The sequence below is a fragment of the Equus asinus genome, chromosome 13 (assembly GCF_041296235.1).
Source record: "Equus asinus isolate D_3611 breed Donkey chromosome 13, EquAss-T2T_v2, whole genome shotgun sequence".
Taxonomy (NCBI): Eukaryota; Metazoa; Chordata; class Mammalia; order Perissodactyla; family Equidae; genus Equus; species Equus asinus.
Genome location: NC_091802.1, coordinates 29,490,596 through 29,512,370, shown reverse-complemented (window position 1 = coordinate 29,512,370; position 21,775 = coordinate 29,490,596). Strand labels below are relative to the sequence as shown.

Below are 21,775 nucleotides of genomic sequence, written 5' to 3'. Positions count from 1 at the left end.
CAGGTGCATCGTCTCTTCCCCCCACCACACCCCCTGCCTCTGCCTCCATAAAAACCACCTTATCTGATACTGCTGTTGACACAGTGACTACATTTAGGTCCTAGGCACTTTCCTTTGCTTCTTCTTAGTGTTTGTTCTGGTGGGTACCTCTGTGCAGATCCTTATAAATGAGTACTTAGGGTGCAAGAGTGATCACCCGATCATTAGGCCATGCTTTTGCCTGTAGGTACGTTTACCTCAGAAAGTAGCAGCATATCTCATTGCTAAGCCCACACCTACCTGAAATGCTTCAGAGGCTGAATTCCCTTCCTAGCCAAATACTAACTAGCGGAGTTGCCGTCTGTCACTAAGTCAATTCTTAGCCTGGACATCATCAGGCCAGTTTCTGGAGCCATCTCTCACCCTAAAATAGCAGCTGCTACAATTTCCCCCCAGACTCTTTGTAACAGGGAACATCAACAGCTCCCAAATGTTCCCTGTCAAGATACACAGAATCACTTGATGTTACTGTTGAGTAGGCTGCTGGATGGGTATACATGGACATTTTCCCCATAGGCACACACATCAGAATGGGCCTGAAATATGGCCTCTTTGATGAATACCTATCTTCATCCCAAAATTGTATTAGGTCCTTCTAGGAGTTGCAGTCTTATTGGGGGGATAATGCATACACATATACACAAAATAAATGGTGGTACAAAATGATATATTATCAAGTGTCACATGGTATGGTGGAGCCATTAGGTCCTGTGGGCTTTGTGGAGAAGATAGATCTTAAGCTAGCCCTGAAGGAAGACAGCATCTGAATAGGAGAAAAATAGCCACATAAGTAAACGAAGTAGGATCTGTTCCATAGGCGTCTGTCACATGGATTATGGGAACTTCCCAGCTACAGCCTTGAGGAAAAACAAGAGACCAAGTGAGAGGAAAATAAAGGTTCTTGACCAGTTTCTCTCAAGTCTTTAAGGTACAGGAAGACTCCTATGACTAAAAAATAGATCTGCAGAGATAGTTGGGACAGCTGAGATGGGGTCAAACTGTGAAGGCCACTGAACATCAAGATAAGAGTTAGACCTTGCTGGCACATGTGTAAAAGGAATATCACTCTAAATTTTTAAGCAAGGAGATCTTATGATCAAAACAGCATATTAAGGGGCCGGCCTGGTTGCACAGTGGTTAAGTTCGCACATTCCACTTCGGAGGCCCAGGGTTCGCTGGTTCGGATCCTGGGCGCAGACCTATGCACCACTTGTCAAGCCATGCTGCGGCAGGCATCTCACATATAAAATAGAGGAAGATAGGCACGGATGTTAGCTCAGGGCCAGTCTTCCTCAGCAAAAAGAGTAGGATTGGCAGATGTTAGTTCAGGGCTAATCTTCCCAAAAAACCCCCCAATATTTTAAGCAGAACAATTTAGTATCAGAGTAAAAATTATAGTGGAATGAAAAGAAAATTGCTGGTAGGGAAACCAGTTAGAGAGCTGTTCCAGTAATGTAGTACTGGCATGATGAAAGCTTGAACGCTGGTGGTTAACAGTTAAAAGGCGAAGGGATGAATCACAGAAATTATAAAGGAAGTGCTGAAAGTACTGGCTGATTGATTGAACTGTAGGGATGAAGGAGTTAAAGGTTCTAAACTTGGAGAATTGGAGGGAAAAAATATTGCATCAACCAAAAAAAAGGAATATTGGAAAAAGAAGTTGATTTTGAGCAGGGAAAATTTAATTCAGTCTTAGGAATACTGAATTAGAGATGAACATTTCAATCCTATAGGCAATTTGAAATAAGAATTGGAATTTGAGTGGAAAAACAAGGCTGGAGACACAGTTGCCAAGCGCTGTTTCTATCTTCAGGTGTAGTACTGTTGGTGTAATATTTTAGATGTTAAGCTCAATGCATGAGAACACTTAGCAAAAGTTAAAACAGCTGCATAAATGAATTCTATTAAATGTAGAGTTTGTGATTGTTGGTTCACTTGAGCTGGTCCCACTATAATAAATTCAAAAAAAGAAGGGATGATGCTGTGTAGCCTGCTATGCTAGTGAAACTAGAATCACGTAGCTTCTAAAATAATCTAACGTACAACCTAAGAGGTTCTGTAGCTCGGGGAAGTGGAAAGAAGAAAATTAGAATTCCTAAATCTTGAGATCGTCTCTTTGAGGATGAAATAGAAACTAATTAAAAGCATTGGTTTTGTTCTCCTTATGTCATATTATTAGTTCTGCAGCCCAGCTAACAATTTCTCCAAAAGCAAGCTCCCACCTGCTATCTGCTGCTTAAAGGTCAGGAAACCACTTGCCAGATGCCTGTAGGCAAATGATCTAGACTTCAGGCCACTTAATCTCTGCAAGTAGGACAAAATCTCTCATAATTAAGGGTCCGCCTTCACACATTAAAGCCACAGTCACTTCAATGCAAGGTGGATGTTCTGGCCATGTGAAGACAGTCATGAGTTAAACTCATTGTGGTTATAAAGTAGGCAGTAACCTATAGCAGTGGATCTCAAAATGTGATCCCCAGGACACAATAACATAAACATCGCCTGGGAATTTGTTAGAAATGCACATTTTCAGGCCTTACGTAAGAAGTACTGAATCAGAAACCCAAGGAGTAGAGCCCGGCAATCTGTGTTTTAACAATTCTTCTAAAATTGATTCTGATACATATTAAAATTTGTGAATCATTGATCTAGAGGGACTAAAATAATTCTAGCCAGTTTCCTTACTACAGGTATAAAGAAAGTAACAAGGGCGGGGAGCCAAAATTCAAGACTGATCATTTCTCAAAAGACAGACTATATTCAGGTAGAACCAGCAGGGGCTTCCTCCATTATTTCCCCATCATATTAAACCTGTAAATGGCCTCAGAATTAACCAGGGCATCGAATTGGGTGGATCAGATAGCATGCCTCAAAGCCTCCTTGTATAAGTACTATAAATTCTGTATTTCTACAATTCTTCTGTATAAATGTGATTTAACACATCCTTTCAAATAACCATTTTCCCGCTTACCAGGAACGAATAACAATGTTGAGCAAATGGTAAAGAAACTGGATTTTGTTTGCTCTCGTGCATGTTTTCTTCTAAAGGACTTAATTTCTTTTTTTAAGATTGAGCTGTTTATCTCCATAAAGTAGGGGAAGGTCTTCGTTGTCCTAGGTAAAAGAAAGGATATACGGAAGTGCTCATCCTCAGCAAACTGGTAAATCAGAAGCAGACCCCATGATGGAGTGGAAGGTTGCACATCCCCAAGCCACGCCTTCTCTTTTATTTTATCCATGCTCCTCCAAAGCTACATTCAGAATCAGCAAAGAAAACTTGATGGTGGGACAGAGGCAAACTCTAAGTCCAAAATATGTAAAAGGAATGAAGAGGTGACCCAGAAAGCTAAGCAAAATGGGAAATGAAACAAAGGAAATAAGAGGCACGAGATGAGAGCTTTTGAACAAACAGGTTACGAAGGCCCAGGTCAAGTTAGTTATGTGACAGTTCCCCCACCCCCACCTTTTTTTCTGGAAGAATGTCTTATGGCTCTATCATTTTCCTTTGGTAGAAGTAAGTGGGGCAAGTGTTACGATATTGTTTTGTAGAGGAAAAGAGTCCAGCTGCCTTACACTGGGATTCCGGTGTACAGAAGATTCTGGTGCCCCTTACACTAAGGGGCAAAATCTGGGGCTTTATGCTCACCTTGATTACAGTGAGTATAGGATTTTGTTTCACTTGTTTATTTAAAACTTATGGCCTAAATTTTGCTCAAACTGCTTCAGCAACAGTAGCCTTAAAACTGTCTGAACATCTTTAAAAATATTCATCAGTAAAGGATCTTCTGAAACTAAGATGCTTAGAGTAAGTTGTGCTTGGTTTTCCTGAGCCATCTTTTGGTACCAGAAGCCTCAATGAGAAGGCAGTTCTCAACTCCACCTCTGCAAAACTCTACTCCTCAGAAAACTTCTAAAAGAGGCTTGATGATTCCATTTACCAAGCGCCTAGAACACTCAATATGTGCTCAGGAAAAATAGCAACTTGATGAAAAAGGCAAAAGAAAATGGACAAGAAACATGAAGAAAAAGAAGCTAATAAAAAAAGTTCTGACAAAAATTCTTTCACAGAACTGGAAAGGAGTTTCCCTCATCACACTTGTCCACGCTGCGGTTCTTTCTCCTGACTGCGAACTCGGCTAGCAACTCATCACACACCTTAATGCTGGCACTGATTATAAGTGCTCGTGGTGGTAGTTATCCCTGGGATATACCTAGTGTTATCTTCAGCTCTCAATTAGTAAGCACCTGGAGGGCAGGAATGTTCGTTATCTTATGCTTCTTTGGGCCATCTCCAGGGCCAGCCTTGTGCCTTGCACTTAGGGCCTAGTAATCTTGAATGACTGTAAAGCTAATTGAAGACACAGTACACTGACAGCTAAACTTCGAATTAATTTGGAATAAAGGGGCAAAATAAAAAGGTGTGAATGATGACATTGTAAAGTTTTCAGAACATGAATATAAGCAGGAAAATTGAGCTGAAAAATGAAATTTCCGATCCCAGATGATAATTCCTTCCCTGCTCTTTATTCCTGGTCAAGGTCCTTTTTTCCCTTTTTTCTTTTTTTCCTTCCAGCATCAGCCAGGTGCAGAACAAAAGGAAATTAATGATTTAGTTATTGCTCCAATGCTGAAAGTTTGAAAGTCAGTCACTTGGAGCAGGTTCCATTGTATATCTCTGCATGTCTCAGGCCTTGGTGGCAGTGCACAGAGCACTGTGGCTCCAATTGCCACAGTGTGGGCCAATGCTGGACGCCTGGCTTCTAAGCAAGAGAGATGAAAGGCTTCTTCTAATGTAATAACTGACGGCCTCTCAGTGCCGTTTGAACTGTTTACAGACTGAGTTAACGATTACAGGCAATGTGTATCTTGGCCAGGTGCCCAAAATTCTTACCCACCCGTCAGATATTATCAAAGAGCCCTTCCATGCCTGGCTGGAGTCCTTCCAAAGCACCTCACAGAGATGCCGACACAAAAGGAGGAGTGTTCAGAATGTGCTCTCTCCTGAGGCCAGAGCAAGAAAGTTAGAGGCATGAATTAGGTGCTGAGGGGGCTGAGTTTCCAGGACTGCTCAGGACTGGGGAAAGGGTCAAGGTCAGCACTGGGGCCAGGAGAACCAGATTCCTCTCTAAGCAGTTTAGGAGGTGTAGGTAAGAGTCTTCACAGCTGGCAGCTAGAGGAGATGAGGGTAGGAAAATAAGACCCTTGAGATGAAGCAGAAATCTGAACTACCACATGATACTGAAGCCCCTAAGATAGGAGATCTGTAAGGCTGGATTTATTATTATAGGGCAGCAGACAGAGGAGGGAGGAAAGTATATTGTTTTCTCTGAGAGCAAAGCACAAGTTAAAAAAGAACATCACCTGAAGGCTGGGTTAGAATAACAGACTCCAAAAAGGATTGTAAATAAAGTTAGGAGGAGCTAAGAGGACATCTCTTTATTCAGGTGAGTCCCAAAAACTGTATGGCATCTGTTTGAACATTATCAAAATGTTTTTCACACAAATACATACTAGCATTAATCATTAGGTATAATGGGAAACCAGCTGGCTTATGACAGAAAAATAGATTTAACACCAATAATGCTAGAAAAGCTTTCTGCACGCAGCAAACGTTAAAGAGCACTCAAGCCAGGGAACACTGAGGTTGGTTATTAATTAATTATATGCTAACTGATGGAACATAGTAAAAGTTTTTACTATTTCTTTATTAAGTACCTAGTGGCCTCTGAATACATTTGAAAGTGGAATAAATGGCAGTCCCTACAACTAAGACCTATAAATCCAAAGTTAATACACAAGACAGTTGCACGTTTACTCCAAAACTATTATCATTACTTTAACTCTCTCAAAGGAGGATACGTGTCTTCAAAATCTAAGGAAGGGTTACACAGCTTTTTTATTCCCCTACATAGCCTCATGTTGAGGGAATAGACATCATATAACTTATCACACAATGTTCTCACAAGAAAATTTGGGGACAGTGGATGCAACTCATGCTCTTTTATCCACATATGAATATAATCATCATTGTTACATTGTTTCCTTTAATTTCCTTTGCAGTTTCAATTGGATATAGTTATTTTATTCTCCTGTCCTAACTTGCTGGGTAATGTTGCTATTATGGAGCAGCTGGTGACCCACCCTGTGTAACGGGTGATAGGCCTTCACGTTGAAGACTATTCTTCAGACTACCTACCTTGAAGTAGAGATGAACTCGACATTACTATTTAGATTCGAGTGTAGGTTAGGAAACTGACTGATTTGATTTCAGGAATTCATTGTAATGCACTAATATTTTCTGCAACAGACCACATCCCATGTGCATTTACTTGCACAATGCCTGGAACAGAAATACAGTTGGATATTGTTGGGTTGCTTCAGAGAAGCACTTCCAATATTCTCTAGACTCCTATCTACTGAGGATACTCCTCTCTCCTGGGGAAAGACCAGTGTTCAGTTTAGAATACACATCGAAATCTTGGTTGCACTGAAACTGTAGAAAGAATATGAGTCAGTGGTGAGCTTGAAGTAAAACTACAAAAGTAAATCCTATCAGTTGATGGTGAATTTTATGAAGAAATTTCAGACAATCCCTTGGAATTTGGCCCCATATTCTTCTAGAAAATAGCCTCAAAGAAGGAAGAGAATATGTCTCTAGCCTCTCTACCTAGGTGGTTATTGATGATTTTATATCACGTAGAATGAAGAAAAGTAATGTGTTGGATATTGTACAAATGGAGAAAAATAATTTTGAAAGTTATTAGGGAAACAGAAGAAGTCAAGGGAGCAAGAACTTAGAGGGTGATATTATTGCAGCTTGAAATATGCAGAAACAAGAGAATTCAACAATCCTCCTCACATAGCATGGGTGAGAATATACCTTGAGTACTTACTATCCACCGCTTAGAGCCCTTACTTTGTAAGAGAGATTAATACACAAGAAGTTCAAAACAGGCGAACAAAAGGATAAAAAGACTTGAGGAGATGATTCACAGGGAAGGGCAAGGGCCACCTAGATGAATATTTTAGGGGAGAACAACAGGAAGGCTATAATGCACACAATAGTTACCTCTCCAGTAACTGGACTGCTTCAGATCCATTGTCTTCACTGGAACACTAGCTGTGTCTTTGATCTTTAGGATTCTTAAGGAGAAAAAATGGTGCCTTTTCATCCTCCCAACTCCTCTCACCTTCAAGGTTGTAAAAATCCATGGAGGCACAATGGTTCAGCTATTTTACAGTTATTCCACCTTATCTAGAGAGCTGAAATTCTACCATAGGGTTCTCCAAAGTGGGGCATGGTGTTGTGCAGGCAAGTATATCAAGAGGAAAACAGAGTTCCTTATCAGTTTTCCATATAATAAGTTTGCTTGGACAGATTGACAATATATGGAAAATAGATAAGAAACACTAATTTCCTTCTTCACAAGATTACTACTACAACCTCTCTGCCTTCAGCACCTAGCAAAACTAGCAAATATTGAACAGGATCTGAAATTCCTTTGGGAAAAAAATACAAGCTAATGACTTTGAGGGAGCCAAATGGTCTGTCATAGCATGACCTACCTATCCAAAGATTATGGAAAGGGTATTGTCAATATGAGGCAATATAATGTGATGGTAAATTCCCTATCTTTAAACATACACATGACTCAATTATTTCTAACCAGAGGTCTGGATCCACAGTAAGATGCATCCAAACCCACTCTCACAGCAACAGCTATGAAGCTATTTCTTCTTCATAAGGGATAGTTTACTGTTGTACACACCTGAACTTGTAGAGATAGTCACAGTTCCCTGATAAGTAAATCTATCATGGCAGTGAAATCAGAAAGCTATAAAACATAAAAATCTGAGAAACATTCTTTTGGAAGGAAGATCATGTAACTTGTCCTTCACTATAAAGATGAAGTGTTAAACAAACTCAAAAAAAGATTAGACTGGTTCTACAGCTTGTGAAAGAAATGTGGTTTCTCTAGCTAAAAGTTTTCTAGATGATGCAGGAACTGCTGCTTAGAATCTACCTTCTAAACAAACTGCAAAGGGATGACTATAAACATTTCATCAACATATTACAATAAAATCCTCTAGGATGCTGCCTTACCATTAAGCATAAAGAAAACCACAGATGCTGTGATTTCAGTTCTTCTCTTTCATTTTCTGTATTTTGTAATTTTCTCTAAAATCTAAGCTTTCATTTAACAGGAAGGAGAAAAGGATCTTTTTCTGATGGGAAGACGGAAGACACAGCCGTCAGCATGTAACCTGGCATGCAGTTGCCCGTTAATGCAGCCTGTGGAAAACCACCTGCAGATGAACAACAGCGGAAATACACCAGCTTAGTCAACAAAACGATGGTTACTTTATGACATTTGTTGAACACATACAGTGAACCTGGTGTAGTACATGGCATAGAAGGGAACAGGCCTGGTCATCAAAACTACAACCTAAATAAGACCAACAAAATATGGAGGATACAAGACTGATAACAAATTTTCATAGTGAGAAGAGACATTTGATTTGACAGTGGACACAGATTTTTTAATGACCCCAAAACGAAAATGAGAAAAAAGAAACAGAAAGGGATTAAAATGTAGGTTAAAATTCTTAAGGAGAGAGATAGACAACATAATTGAGGAAAGATGAGCGAGCAGAACTTATGGGAAAGAAAACACGCTGAATTTGAGACAGGGCTGAAACAGACAAAGATGTCAGTTTGTGAAGAGATTAGACTTGACTGTTTTCTGAAAATCAAATTAACTAAAATTATGAACATAAGAGGGGGCTTCAGGAAAAAGGATACAAGGGGGACTGGCCTAAGGTTATCCATTTTGCATGTGACCATGCTCTGAATAGGCAAAATTTCAAAGGCCAGATAATTTGGCTTCAGGGTCTCCAAAGGCAACGATTTTCAGAGACTGGTCCAAAGTTTGCTTAGAGGAAGTAGCTTCCCCTAAAAGATTTAAAATAAGTATTTAGAAAATATACATATATTCTATATTCCACATATATGTTCTATATATAATATTAAATAATATTATATAATATAATAATTAGTATATATTATAATATGTTATCAAAGCATATATATTATATATTATATATATTGATACGTTACAGCTATAATAACATGTAGCATATATATTCTTTATAAGTATATATAATATGTATTTTCCTTCTAGCCCAGCACTCATTTTCAATCCTTTATGTATACGCACACATACACTACCATAGTAGTTTCATGGTGGTTGCTTTTGCATAAAGCTAAACATGATGTTAATTTCAAATAATTTTCCATTAGTGGTTGGTGTGATGTACATCATCCTCATATTCAATTTCCTATAGAATCTGTTGAGTTCCTTTGGTTCTGGTGGAAAATTTTAAATTTTTTTTCCTGCTTTACATTTATTTGGTGAGAGCTAAGCTGAGACATAAAAAAATCTGTGTGTGTAGAGATGCAGAAATTGGTGTGGTGATTGAAAAATCAAACTCAATTGAAAAACTAGAGGGGGAAAATATGTGTGTGTTTGTAAGCAAACTTTATTGTAGGACAACTATTTAAAATCTAAAACAAATAAACAGTTCATCAACTAGGGCTATGAAGACTGTGCCCTTTTTTCACAAAACAACACAGCAATCCCACAAACTCAAAAAACTGAATTTTTTTTGAGGAAGATTAGCCCTGAGCTAACATCCACTGCCAATCCTCTTTTTGCTGAGGAAGACTGGCCCTGAGCTAACATCTGTGCCCATCTTCCTCTACTTTATATGTGGGACGCCTGCCACAGCATAGCTTGATAGTGATGTGTAGGTCTGCACCCAGGATCCAAACTGGCAAACCCTAGGCTGCCAAAGCAGAGCGTGTGAACTTAACTACCATGCCACCAGGCCAGCCCAAAAAACTGTATTTTTTAATGCAAGACCAGCAGCATTAAAAAAACCCCCAAAATTGGACACTAATTCTACTCGATTCTCAAACATAGCTGCCAATTAGGGAATAGGATATTCTGATTAGCACAAATCCTTGAATATAGAAGGCACAACATAAAAGTTTGTGATTTAGGGGGCCAGCCCAGTGGTGTAGTGGTTAAGTTCATGTGCTCCCCTTTGGTGGCCCAGGGTTCTCAGGTTTGGATCCCGGGGACAGACCTAGCGCCACTGGTCAAGCGATGCTGTGGTGGCATCCCATATAATAGAGGAAGATTGGCACAGATGTCATCTCAGTGATAATCCTTCTCAAGCAAAAAGAGGAAGATTGGCAGCAGATGTTAGCTCAGGGCCAATCTTCCTCACAAAAAGAAAAAAAAAAGTTTGTGATTTATTTAGCTTTCCAAGGACCAGGAGTAAGCCCTTTTAAATTCAGTCTGAACTGTTGAAACCCTTTCTAAAATATATTGGTGCCCTTTCCTGCCTAAATACATTATACTGAACATAATTTAGCCTTTATTTGGTATCTTCGGTACCTTACAACACTACAAGGATATCATTATGGTCCTTTATTAGTGTGCAATAATTTACATTCTGAAATATAGGAGATTGGGCTGAACTGATGGTGTCCCTAGGAAGTTCTTGTTTTATTTCTGGAAGTTGTTATATTATTTGTTTTTTAGATCCTTTATATCTGCTTCTTTCTTTTAATTTATCACTAACTCACAAGTATGGTATAGGAAAAAAATCCCAGTTAATTTGGCATTTATTCTATTTAATGAAAAATTTCCTGTAAAACCCTGGTTCTAAAGTAAGGAATAGAATTGGAAATAAAAACTCAAATGATCAGATATTAAATTAACTTTGCCACCAAGACTGCCAAACTTGAACAACAAGGTATCCAAAGTCAGAAACCTGAACTATTTACTTTAAACCTATTTTGAGACATTCCATCCATAGAAATGGAGGCTAGCAGTCATTCACTCTTAACATCCTATTGCTTAGGATCTCAAGACTTTGTTCAACAGCCTCAATAAATGTATAAAGATATCAAGAGGTAAAGGTCAAAGAAAGAACCATGAACATCAAACAAGGCCGCTGGAAGTGACCCAAAACATCACATGCTGGGCTTTCCTTTTTAATGATAATAACAGTAATACTGAGTGTTTATCTGTGTCTTTATTTCAAAGAGCTTCAAATGCTTTGCAGACATCTCTCACTAATCTTTATTAGGCCTTGGGAAGAAAACAGTTTTCACCAAGAAGTACCTTCAGAGAGGAAGGACGCTTCCCAGAAACAATACAAGTGAAAACATTTGCCCCCTCCATCTTCCCCACCACACACACTTGTCTCCTGACTCCCACTATGTCACACTGTGATTAAAATGGATTATAATACCATGCAAGTGTTGAAAGGATAATAATGGTAATTGAGTTTGTTTCTAAAAGAGTTATAAGCTATGTGTGTTTAATCATAACAGAGAACAGGTAAGTAGAAAAGATGAGAAAACCCATAATTACCTTTATCCCATCATTTACCTATCTTGGGGGGAGACTTCAAATTGGTAAAGTTATAGTATGGAATACGGATTTTCCCTACTGTAGAAGGCTAGTCTCTGAGGTGGCTCTAAGGATGATCCTTAACTGAAAATGATTTCCAGGCCACAAACACTTGATGGGTACTATGACTGAAACTGCTTATTCTCATTTTGACCTATTACTTCTCAGATGGGGAACTGGGAGTCTCAGGGACTTGTGGGTAATTTCCAAGCAGATGGAAACTTATCTGCTGAGCTTCAAAGAACTACATGTTGGGACCAGCACAGTACGGATATAAGGAACTGGGTAAATTAGTTCCCTTCAAAGTCCTGAACTCCTTCCCTGTTAGCCCTTAGAAAATGGCTGCAAAGCTATACAGGAAGCTGAAGCTTCAGCAGTCTGAGCAGTTTTTTCAGGGTAGCAGAAATTAAAAGAATACTCCAAAATTTCAAAAAGGAAAAATGTAAGAGTGTTATCTAATATGGTTCCAGGATCCTTCTGATTCCGAGAAGTAAAAACTTAGAAAGTAGCTGCTTTGTGTTGTGTCAGTGATCACCCATTGATCATGGAAGGAAGATAATGGGCTTACCAATGTAGCACGGCCACATGTACAAAGGTCCAGGAGGGCAAGTGATTCACCATGGCACAAGCACGGCAGTAAGAGAACTTAAGTTCCCACCCTAGAACCTATATACTATTAGTCATTCTCTAAGCCACTAAGGCTACCTGTTACTACATTATGGTAAAATTTAATCAGCTCTTTGGCCCACAAAATTTTTAATCTAAAGCTTTGTCTATTTTTCTCCTTTTTGCTGAAGAAGAGTCGTCCTGAGCTAACATCCATACCAATCTTCCTCTATTTTTAGTATGTGGGTCACCAGCACAACATGGCCACTAACAGAGCAGTGTAGGTCCACGCCCAGGAACCAAACTTGGGCCACCAAAGTGGAGCATGATGAACTTAACCACTAGGCCACCAGGGCTGGCCTCTAAAGCTTTGTCTTTTAGCTACATCAAAAATATAAATAGTCTTGCTTAGTTATTTTAGGATAATGCTAAATTGAATTCAAATAGGTTAACTGAGCCTAAATCAATAACCCATAAACTTAATATTTCTTATGGTAATTAGGTAAATAAGAAAGAGCTCAAGTCTAATTACTACTAATAATACCTTACATTTTCCATTTCAAAGACAATTCTCATACCTTCTATCATTTCAGGTAGGCAGACTATTACTATTACCCCCATTTTACTCGTGAGGACACAGGCTCAAAGAGGTTAAGCAATTCTCCTGAAGGTCATAAAGCTAAGAAGGATCAGAGCTGAGATTAAAACACAAGACTTCTGAGAGCTCTTTTCACTGTAGGATGTTGTCCCTCATTGTAGAATGCTCTTATTATCATATTATATCATTACATGTGGATACTGTGCAAAGAGCATTATTCGGTGGGCCTATTATCTTCAATTATCTGATTGGTAATAGAAATTATGTTCTTAAGCCAGAAGGCCTCCAATTATACATAAAGTTAGAAGATAATGAAGTAACTCTATCCTAAGGGAGCCCAGGAAACACTCTGATAATTGAAAAGGAGAAAAGTCTTCATCAAAGGAGTTAGACTGCCTCCAAAACAATTGCCTAATCAGACAGCATTCAACTGGTGTCCCATAGGGTAACTTACATTTCTGGGAAAAGGAAAAAGAGGCAGGAACAAACGGTAACTTCTCACTCCTGGAAACTCTGCATGGTGTTCTGACTTTGGAGTTATGTTCCTGATCTCTTTTGGGTAGATCATATTCTCCCTCATGTTTACCAGATGCATAATAAGGCAATTTCCAAATAGTAAATTACCAAATGGTTCATCAATAGGAGAGCCTCACAAAAATCTTGAAAACGAAGTGAACCAGAAAGTTACATCTCCTCTATTTAACAAACAGAAAATAATCATTGAATGTGACACAAAAAACTACATAGAAGTCAATGGGAGAACTAGTACGAGTCTTCCTGAAATTAGGACATCCAAGTTTTTGGGTGTATGTACCCACTGTTGGGTACCAAGTACTACAGTTTCTGAACAAAGTTTGGCTACAGGAACAAATCAGATCTTCTGGCAGCACTTACAAGGCAGGTGCAGTCATAAAGAACTTGACTTTTGATTCCATTGTCTCTGCGAGGACAGGTGTTTTGGTAGAAGTATGGAATCCTGCCAGACAGGCTCCAATTCAAACTTCCCTTTAGAAAACAAAACAATAAAAATGGAAACAAAATGCCAAATCCTGTTCCATACCTTGAAGATTGATATTGCTTGGAAAACTAGAGCATTTTATACAATAACAACAATTTGGTTTAAGCATACATCAACCTGGGAGAAATAAAATTCTGAAAATGAAAGGCCAGTTGTAGGTTGGGCTCTTCCCTTACATATAGTTCAATTCCCTATTCCCCTATATAAACTAAAGGGACACTTGTACATTTTAGTGAATTCCAACAGCATATTCTTAGCGTCAAAAAAAACCCCAAAACTGTAATCTAATACCTGCATAGGAGTAACACAAGCAAGTTAGCACTGCTGAGTGAAATGAAAAACTTTTGGGGGACCAGCCCAATGGCACAGTGGTTAAGTTTGTACGTTCTGCTTCAGCGGCCCAGGGTTTGCCAGTTCAGATCCCAGGTGTGGACCAAAGCATTGCTTATTAAACCATGCTGTGGCAGGCATCCCACATATAAAGCAGAGGAAGATGGGCCCGGATGTTAGCTCAGGGCCAATCTTCCTCAGGAAAAAAAGAGGAGGATTGGTGGCAAATGTTAGCTCACGGCTAATCTTCCTAAAAAAAAAAAAGCTTTTGGCAAGGGGCCAGCCCCATGGCCTGGTGGTTGAGTTCAGTGTGCTCCCCTTCAGCAGCCCAGGTTCACAGGTTTACATCCTGGGCAAGGACCTATACCTATACCTCAGCCACACTGTGGCAGTGACCTTCATATAAAATAGAGGAAGACAGGCACAGATGTTAGATCAGGGCAAATCTTCCTCAAGCAAAAAAAAGAGGAAGATTGGTACAGATGTTAGCACAGGGTGAGTCTTCCTCAGGAAAAAAAAAAAAACCAACCTTTGGCAAATACCGCCTACTCCTCACATCCTAACTTATCTTCCTAGTACAAACTAGTGCCTTTTTAACTTTTATGAGAATGGTCAGTTGATGATTCCATCAAAGAGACTGTCTTTCTCTAAAAAAAAAAAAACTATAGCATGTGAGTACAGAACACAGTAAAAATATAAAGGATTGTTTCTGGTGGCAAATATTGACAATTGACATTTTTACCAGGTTTGTCTTCAGGGCAAGCCTTTGTGATTGATGGTGTGAGCTCCTAACCACAAGAAGGTTCCAAGCAAGAGTGCTCAAAGCATCCTTGTGGGGGCAGTGTAGCTGCCGCTCTTGGAAATTGTGAGCATTTTTGGTGTTCCTGGAATTCTCTTTCCAACCACTACTTTGTGGTTGCCATGAAGGAATAGGAAGAGATTGGAAGTCTTCTACAGCAAACACTCTCTTCTGTTCATAACCACAGAGCCAAGATTAAAATAACAAGGATGTACTTTGCCCAGGGCGTAATTCTGCCTCAATCTGTCCTATCCATCACTTTATTTTTCCTAATTCTTGTTTTTGTTGTTGTTAATCTGCTCTAGGAAGGAAAAACTAGATAATCTATAAATGGGTTCCAGGAAAGTTTAGAAAAATTCATAGATTCAGAGGATATTTAAGAAGGAGCCATAATCTCTGGGAACAATGCCCTATAAATGGCCCAAAGTGCAAGAACCAAAATATTAAATGAATCATTGTTCTTACCCAGAAAATAACTTCTTAAAGTTACAGTCTTAATTCTCTGTAAATGATAAACGGTCTATTCAGGCCCCAGAGATGAGACTATGAAGCTTAGTACTTAACATGGTTGTGCCTCTTTATGCCTGACTCAATCAATTTAAATCCAAAAGTAAGTTCCTCCTTCATTTACCTGCCAAGACCTGAGTACAGGCCCTCAGGGTGCTGAGGTTTTCCTCTGTGGGAGAAAATGACATCATCAACACCTCCAAGACAGTAGAGAATGCAGGGAATGTGGCTCTCAACATTGGTGATATCATCAACTGCCCTGGGAGAAACCCCTAATCCCCCAGAGTTGAAGTATTGAAGGTTAAAAAAGGGTTTTTGTTGTTTCAAGTTTATCGATAGATTTTGATGTTTCCCAATATCAGATTTTAAAAGGGCAAGTAGAGTAAGGGAGCCTCTTCCATTAAGAACCTCAAGAACCAAACATAAGAGTTAAGTCCAGATAGCTACTCAGTTCATTTGTATCCAACCAAGGAAGGATAGATACTTGGTTATATTAGGCTGTCTCCCAGCTCTGAGATAAGTATATTCTTTGGGGGACTTGCTAATGTTGCAAGTTTGCATTTAAAATAAATTCTAGGCGCTCACATAATCCCCCAGTCTCCTCCAAACTTTCTTTGATGTCCAACAACTAAGGACAAGGATCTTTGATTATAAAACAATTTCTTTGGTTGGAAGAAAATTCTTTGCAGGGCGTGAACAGCAGGAGAAAGAAAAGATTTTTCTGAAGTGCAAACTAGTTGGAAACCCCCTGGGGAAAGAATCTGATTCCCAGTCTTTGAGAGGAACGGGCCTGCCTGTACAAGCTGCCTCTGCTGCAGGCCTCTAAGAAGGCGCTTTTGTGTCTACTGTATGGCCCTCAGCAACAGCACGGCAGTCCTTCTCTTTTTTTTTGCCAGCGGAAGTTTTCCAGCTCTGGGGATACACAATGCAGAAAGTCACGGTTTAATAACAAGGCACAGTTACTAATCAGATGGCCCCATTTCCACTCCTCCCAGATGCCTCCAAATGCTTACATACTAGAGCACTATCCCCCAGCCCCACGCATGAACACCTACCAGCTGTTCTGAAATCTTATTTCTAGTGTAATTATTCATCTTCTCTCTAATAGTTCGATTTCACCAAGTATTTTAGGATCAGATGCATCATTCTCCTTTTCCTACTATGGCCCAGACTGGCTCCAGGCTATCTCCGGCCTTTCCAAGCCTTTCGAAAGGTTCGGATTCACTTAGATGCAGGTTTGTAATTGAAGTCGGTGTGGTTGGGTCCCTAGGACAGTCTTGATGAAGGATTTAGAATAAGGGTCCTCAATCCAGTACAGATACTTAAAAACATAAAACTCCAGAGAAAAACACCTTTTTGAGTGTGTTAACTGAATCTAAAGATGGTATAGGACCAGAGGAGTAGGAGTACAACTGAGTCTGATGCTTAGTTTTGCTACCAATTTGTTGTATGATTTTAAGTAATTGGGTCAGGCTTTTTGATACCACCTACCAAACAAATTTTATCTCAGCAAAAAGAAATAAATAAGCAAGTTACATGTCCCCTTATTATGATAAGTCTATTTCTAGAATAAGCATAAACTCTAACTGTTTAGAGCTGGAGAGCATCTTAAATGTAGTTACCCCATCAAACCTATCCCAACACATGCAAGTTTAAGTGACTTGCTTTCACACGTTAAATGGTCATAAGGCACCTATGGACTTTTTGTTCACCCAAAGGGAGCCAACTAAATTCCAAATAATCTCTAATGATGATAAAAATACATGATGTGTACCATACAGTTTACTAACTTTAGAGCAGGTAACAGCCTAATGTTGTTGTCATCGTGGATACATACGTTCTTGAGTTGGTCTCTATATTCCTCGTAAATCAATACATTTTAGAGAACAGAAATAACAGATACTAATGACTCAAGTAAATAATAAGAAAAAAAAACCTTGGTATTAGAAACATATTTTGCTGAATAGAGATAATATTCAAATACTCTTTACCTTCTGCATAGCCTTAGTATTTATCTATTCCTTTATGTAGTTTGTGAAGAATTAAAACTGAGCCAGTGAGATTATCAGTTCATACAGAACTCCCAATATGTTGAATGCTGTTTAAAGCTAAATTTTCTGTTTTAATTTTACTACAATTTAACAGGAACTTCTGGCAATTTGAAAAGAAAGCCATGGTGTTTAGTGATTTGGACTTCTAAAGAAAATGCCACAGATGAGTATTATTCCTACAGGAATATTTATACAGGCAATATTATAACCTATATTTAACCGATTACAGTGAAAATTAGAAGGTACGACTGTTTGGGTTGTAGTTTCCTCTAGCTTTAAGCTACTTGAAGTTGCCTAGGTTAAAATTTTATTTTGGGGTTTGTTTTTTCTTCAGTCATAGGGGACCTTGAGCCAGAATTTCACAGTCATCTGCGTGAAAACCTCCAGTGCACTCATGCCCCTTCCTCTTGTTTGGCACTCATCACATACTTACTGCCTTCTGCGGTTTAAGTTGATCTCCTCAGTTGGACTAGGCTAGGGTGTTATTCTTCATATTTCTACAGGACTTGTCACAGCATTTGGTATACAGTAGGAGACCCATGTTATAAGACATCGAGAGAATCCACTGCAGCCCCCAGTCTGTGAAAGGTTCTTGGCATAGACTTACTTCATAAAGAGCCTCCATTGCTTTGAGGAGACGACCCAGGACAACAGGCCCCCTGGTGTGCAGTGATTCTATGGCAGAATAAATGACATATGCACCACATAAAGTATTGCTAAGTTGTGGCAAGGTATTTTTTGTTTGTTTACTTATTTTAAGTATGCCTTCTGCTTGACTAGGGATCAAAGAGGAAAGAGGCACTGCAGCAGTCTACAATATCTTCCAAATGGAATGTTCAGGAAAAAATTTCTGCCAACATCTGCCTTTTAAGCTCCCTGCAATGACCCTCCAAAATTTAAAATAGATAAATAAGGTCTGCTAAAAATGTTGGCCAGAAAGTACGGCAGCTCTTTGACTGGCAAACCACTAAACTCTCTGGGTCTATTTCTTCATGTGTAAAATGAAGTCACTGGACTAGGTGTTTTTTTCTAGCTTGAAATTTGATGATTACATTTTACAAATGGAATAACCTGCTCCTCTGCCCTCCCTCACAAAACTGTATATTACCCTAGGTATGAAAAACTGAATAGGATTTAATTCCAGTATAATGCCAATAAAGTGCTTCACAAAGTTAAAAAAAAACTTGGCTATAAAATTTTAAAGTCAGATAACCAATATGATCCTAAGTAGAAGATGTAAAAATGAAAGAACATGAAACCTGAATTACGTAAAAGAATTTTTTTTTTAGACTGGATAATTCACAAGACTGTAGAAACTAGGGAAAAACGAATGTGAAAAGGAAATATCAAGATTAGTGGGCATAAAACATAAGGCCTTCAGTCTCATCCAAATTACTCTACAGAAGTAACAATAGCAACAGTTATTTCTCAATTATCATATATTTATATACAGACAATAGTACCCTCCTGATATAGTAGCATGCACAAAATTGATAGGTACATGATTGCTGACTATGCTATTTAAAATTGTGGATGTATTATGGTCGATTTCCATCATAATGGAAGTATTCTAGATATTTTTTAAAGAACAAGCAAACAGTGGCCTTGATAGTTATGTTGCCATCTTGAACAGCTACCACTGCTTTAGATTCAGGGATGAGAAGTTCTAAATAATCTAATTTCCTATCTCCAGGAAAAATGTGAGCCTTTGTGTTTATAATTTTAAAAAACCCTAACTTAAATCATTTTGATTATTCTAGTGTTTCTGAATTTGCAAGTTAAACATAAACTCTATCATATTAAAAAGTATCAAACAAAACCCCCACAAAGTTTATCCATAAAGTGTAATGTTTAGAACCCAGATAAAGAATAAGAGTATGTAAAGTAACCTATCTGTTATTTTAAAACAAACAAACAAGCAAGAAACAATAAACCTTAAAAAAAAAGATACAAAGTTTTCTCTTACAGCGAACAGAAATTTAAGGGCTCAAGGAATCTTATCTTAGGGAAAGCAATCGAGCTTAAAGGATAGAAACCAAAGAGATAGAGAGTAACCAGTTAGTTTGTTTTACAGCCTCTGTTCTCTGAATTTAGTAACCAAATAGACATGAAGAGCCACAATTGTTCTGCTCATATCAAAACAAATCAGTAAAATATCCTTTATTCTTATGGGCCTTTCAGTGAAACCACCATGAGGAAGGGGTGTAAGCATTTCTTGAATCAATGCACAATTTCACTTGATATTGGGAGAGCACAATTCCTGTACTACACAGAAGCAGATCTATGTCAGATCCCAATTTTTACATCTAAGGTGATCTTAGGTCAGGCCAAACTTCTTACAATTGCATCATAATGCTGTTGTCTTTTTTACTTCAAGTAATATATACAAATACTTTTTAAATATAGTAAATTGAGGATAAATTAGTTCTGAGAATTTCATTTCATTTCTTGAAATAACTGAGATTATTCAAGGAAAGCAGCTCTTAATCTGGAGTCCTTGGATCCCTACATGCGTCTCAGACTCTCTGAAATCCCTGAGATTTTATGCAAAGATGTATTTTAAGTACATATGGTCAATAACTTTCATCACATTCTCAAAGGGGCCTGTGACACCAAAAAAAGATAAAAAAAAAAAAAACCCACTGTTTTCAGGGTATCTCAAAACCAGAATGAGCAGTCACAAACTTAAGGACCAAGAAGGTGAGGTCCTTTGGATAATGCTAATTTATTATAATCACAGACTTAAAGTTAGTATCCCAATCTTTCTTAGAACATCAGAATTTCCTAAAAAGCAGAGATCGAGCTACTAAACTAAATAAACGCTGTGTAAAAATGCTGTGTGAAGGAGCACCTCACACATATTGAATATAGCCATGTTTGAGGGGAAATAATCAAGGAGACACTCCGCTGTAAGTCAGAGTAGTAAAGGAATACAGCGTGCTCTATCAAACCCAAAGCCCTCAAAATAACTGACCTCATAGGGTACTTAAAAATGTGATGAGAGAGAGAAGTCTGCTTCATCCGAGTTCCCTCCCAGCTATCAGAGTTACTCAGCACCACTACAATGTTCCCTACCATCAGTCAATAAATATTTATGGAGAATCTATTATGTCTAAGGCATTATCTAATATGCTAAGGCACCATTCCCAAGAATACAGCTCTGAACTAAAGGGACAAACATCCCTGCTTTCACAGAGGAAGGGAGACAGACACCTACAAAAGTCAAGCATTACAGCATGTCGCATGGTGATAAGTTTATAAAGAAAAACACAGTAGGGCAGGAGAATAGGAGCCCGAGGGGAAGAGGAAGAGTCCTTCAGAACAGGATGGTTTAGGAAGGCCTATTGAGGAGGTACGTTTGACACTAGGGTGATATTTGAGAGACTAAGAGAAGAAAATACCTGGGGTATACGTGGGACTAAGAAGTGGAAAGGCCCTGAGGTGGGAGTCTGCCTGATCTAATTGAAAGACAACACTAAGGTCAGAGTGGCTCGAGCAGAGTGAGGGGGAGAGGACATACAAGGTGGGAGTGCCAGGCCAGATCCTGAAGGGCCTTGCAGGTCACTGTAAAGACTTTGACTTTTACCCTAATAACAACTCTCAAAAGAACAATGAATGCAGGTCAGAGCATTAGCTCATAGGGCTTTTTGAGACATAAAGTTGGCAAACTGCTTTACCAATAGTTTTTTGACTGAATTATCACATTGAGCAACATAGGTCCAAACAGAGGATATCTCAGCCATTACCAGTATTTTAGCTTTTTAGGATTCCTACTCAATAAAATTGATCCCTGAGAAATCCACATTCTCAGATACCTCAAAAATGTGATTACTCGTCTATCTCCTGCAAACCAGGTTGGGTCCATCTCTGTGCAACTTTGTTCCTGGATAATTTACTTGCTTTCTCTCCCAAATTATGTTTCCTTTTCTGTAAAATGGAGTAAATATGACCTGTTCTTATCTGGCTTACATGTATTTGTCAATCATTTTAAGCTTCCATATAGAAAGTTACTATACAATTCAGTGGAACAGCATTATCACATACTTCTTTAACAATACTTTGCTACTGACTCTGGTTCCTGACAGGACATTTATATAATACATTGCTCATTTATAACATCTTTTTCCTTTACTGTACTTAGCAATTTGAAGGGAATAAGAGGAGGGGAAAGGCACAAAAAAGTTCCAATAAACATTTTCCAGTGAATAAAATGTAAGGGCTTTTTATTTAAAAAAAAAAAACAACAACAAAAACCATGAGCCCCAGGAGTATCTTTAATACTGTATAAAAAGTAAACTATGGCTAGTTTTTAGATAAAGAAAATTACAACACGCACATATA

General features: G+C 38.6%; 1 protein-coding gene across 11 annotated transcripts in view; it reads right to left on the bottom strand.

Moving 5' to 3' along the window:
* RNF43 (ring finger protein 43) overlaps positions 1–21,775 on the bottom strand; it is a 60,694-nt gene that overhangs the window by 31,045 nt on the left and 7,874 nt on the right. For 3 of the 11 annotated variants that reach the window (XM_070482908.1, XM_070482909.1, XM_070482910.1), the window contains one exon: positions 13,624–13,734. The exons of 5 other annotated variants lie outside the window; for them this stretch is intronic. In XM_070482908.1, the coding sequence (XP_070339009.1) occupies positions 13,624–13,734 (111 nt within the window). Of the gene's footprint in view, positions 1–7,108; positions 7,173–8,143; positions 8,347–8,842; positions 8,993–13,623; positions 13,735–21,775 lie in introns of all 11 variants that reach the window. 3 more of the 11 variants (XM_070482913.1, XM_070482914.1, XM_070482916.1) reach the window with 2 other exon arrangements.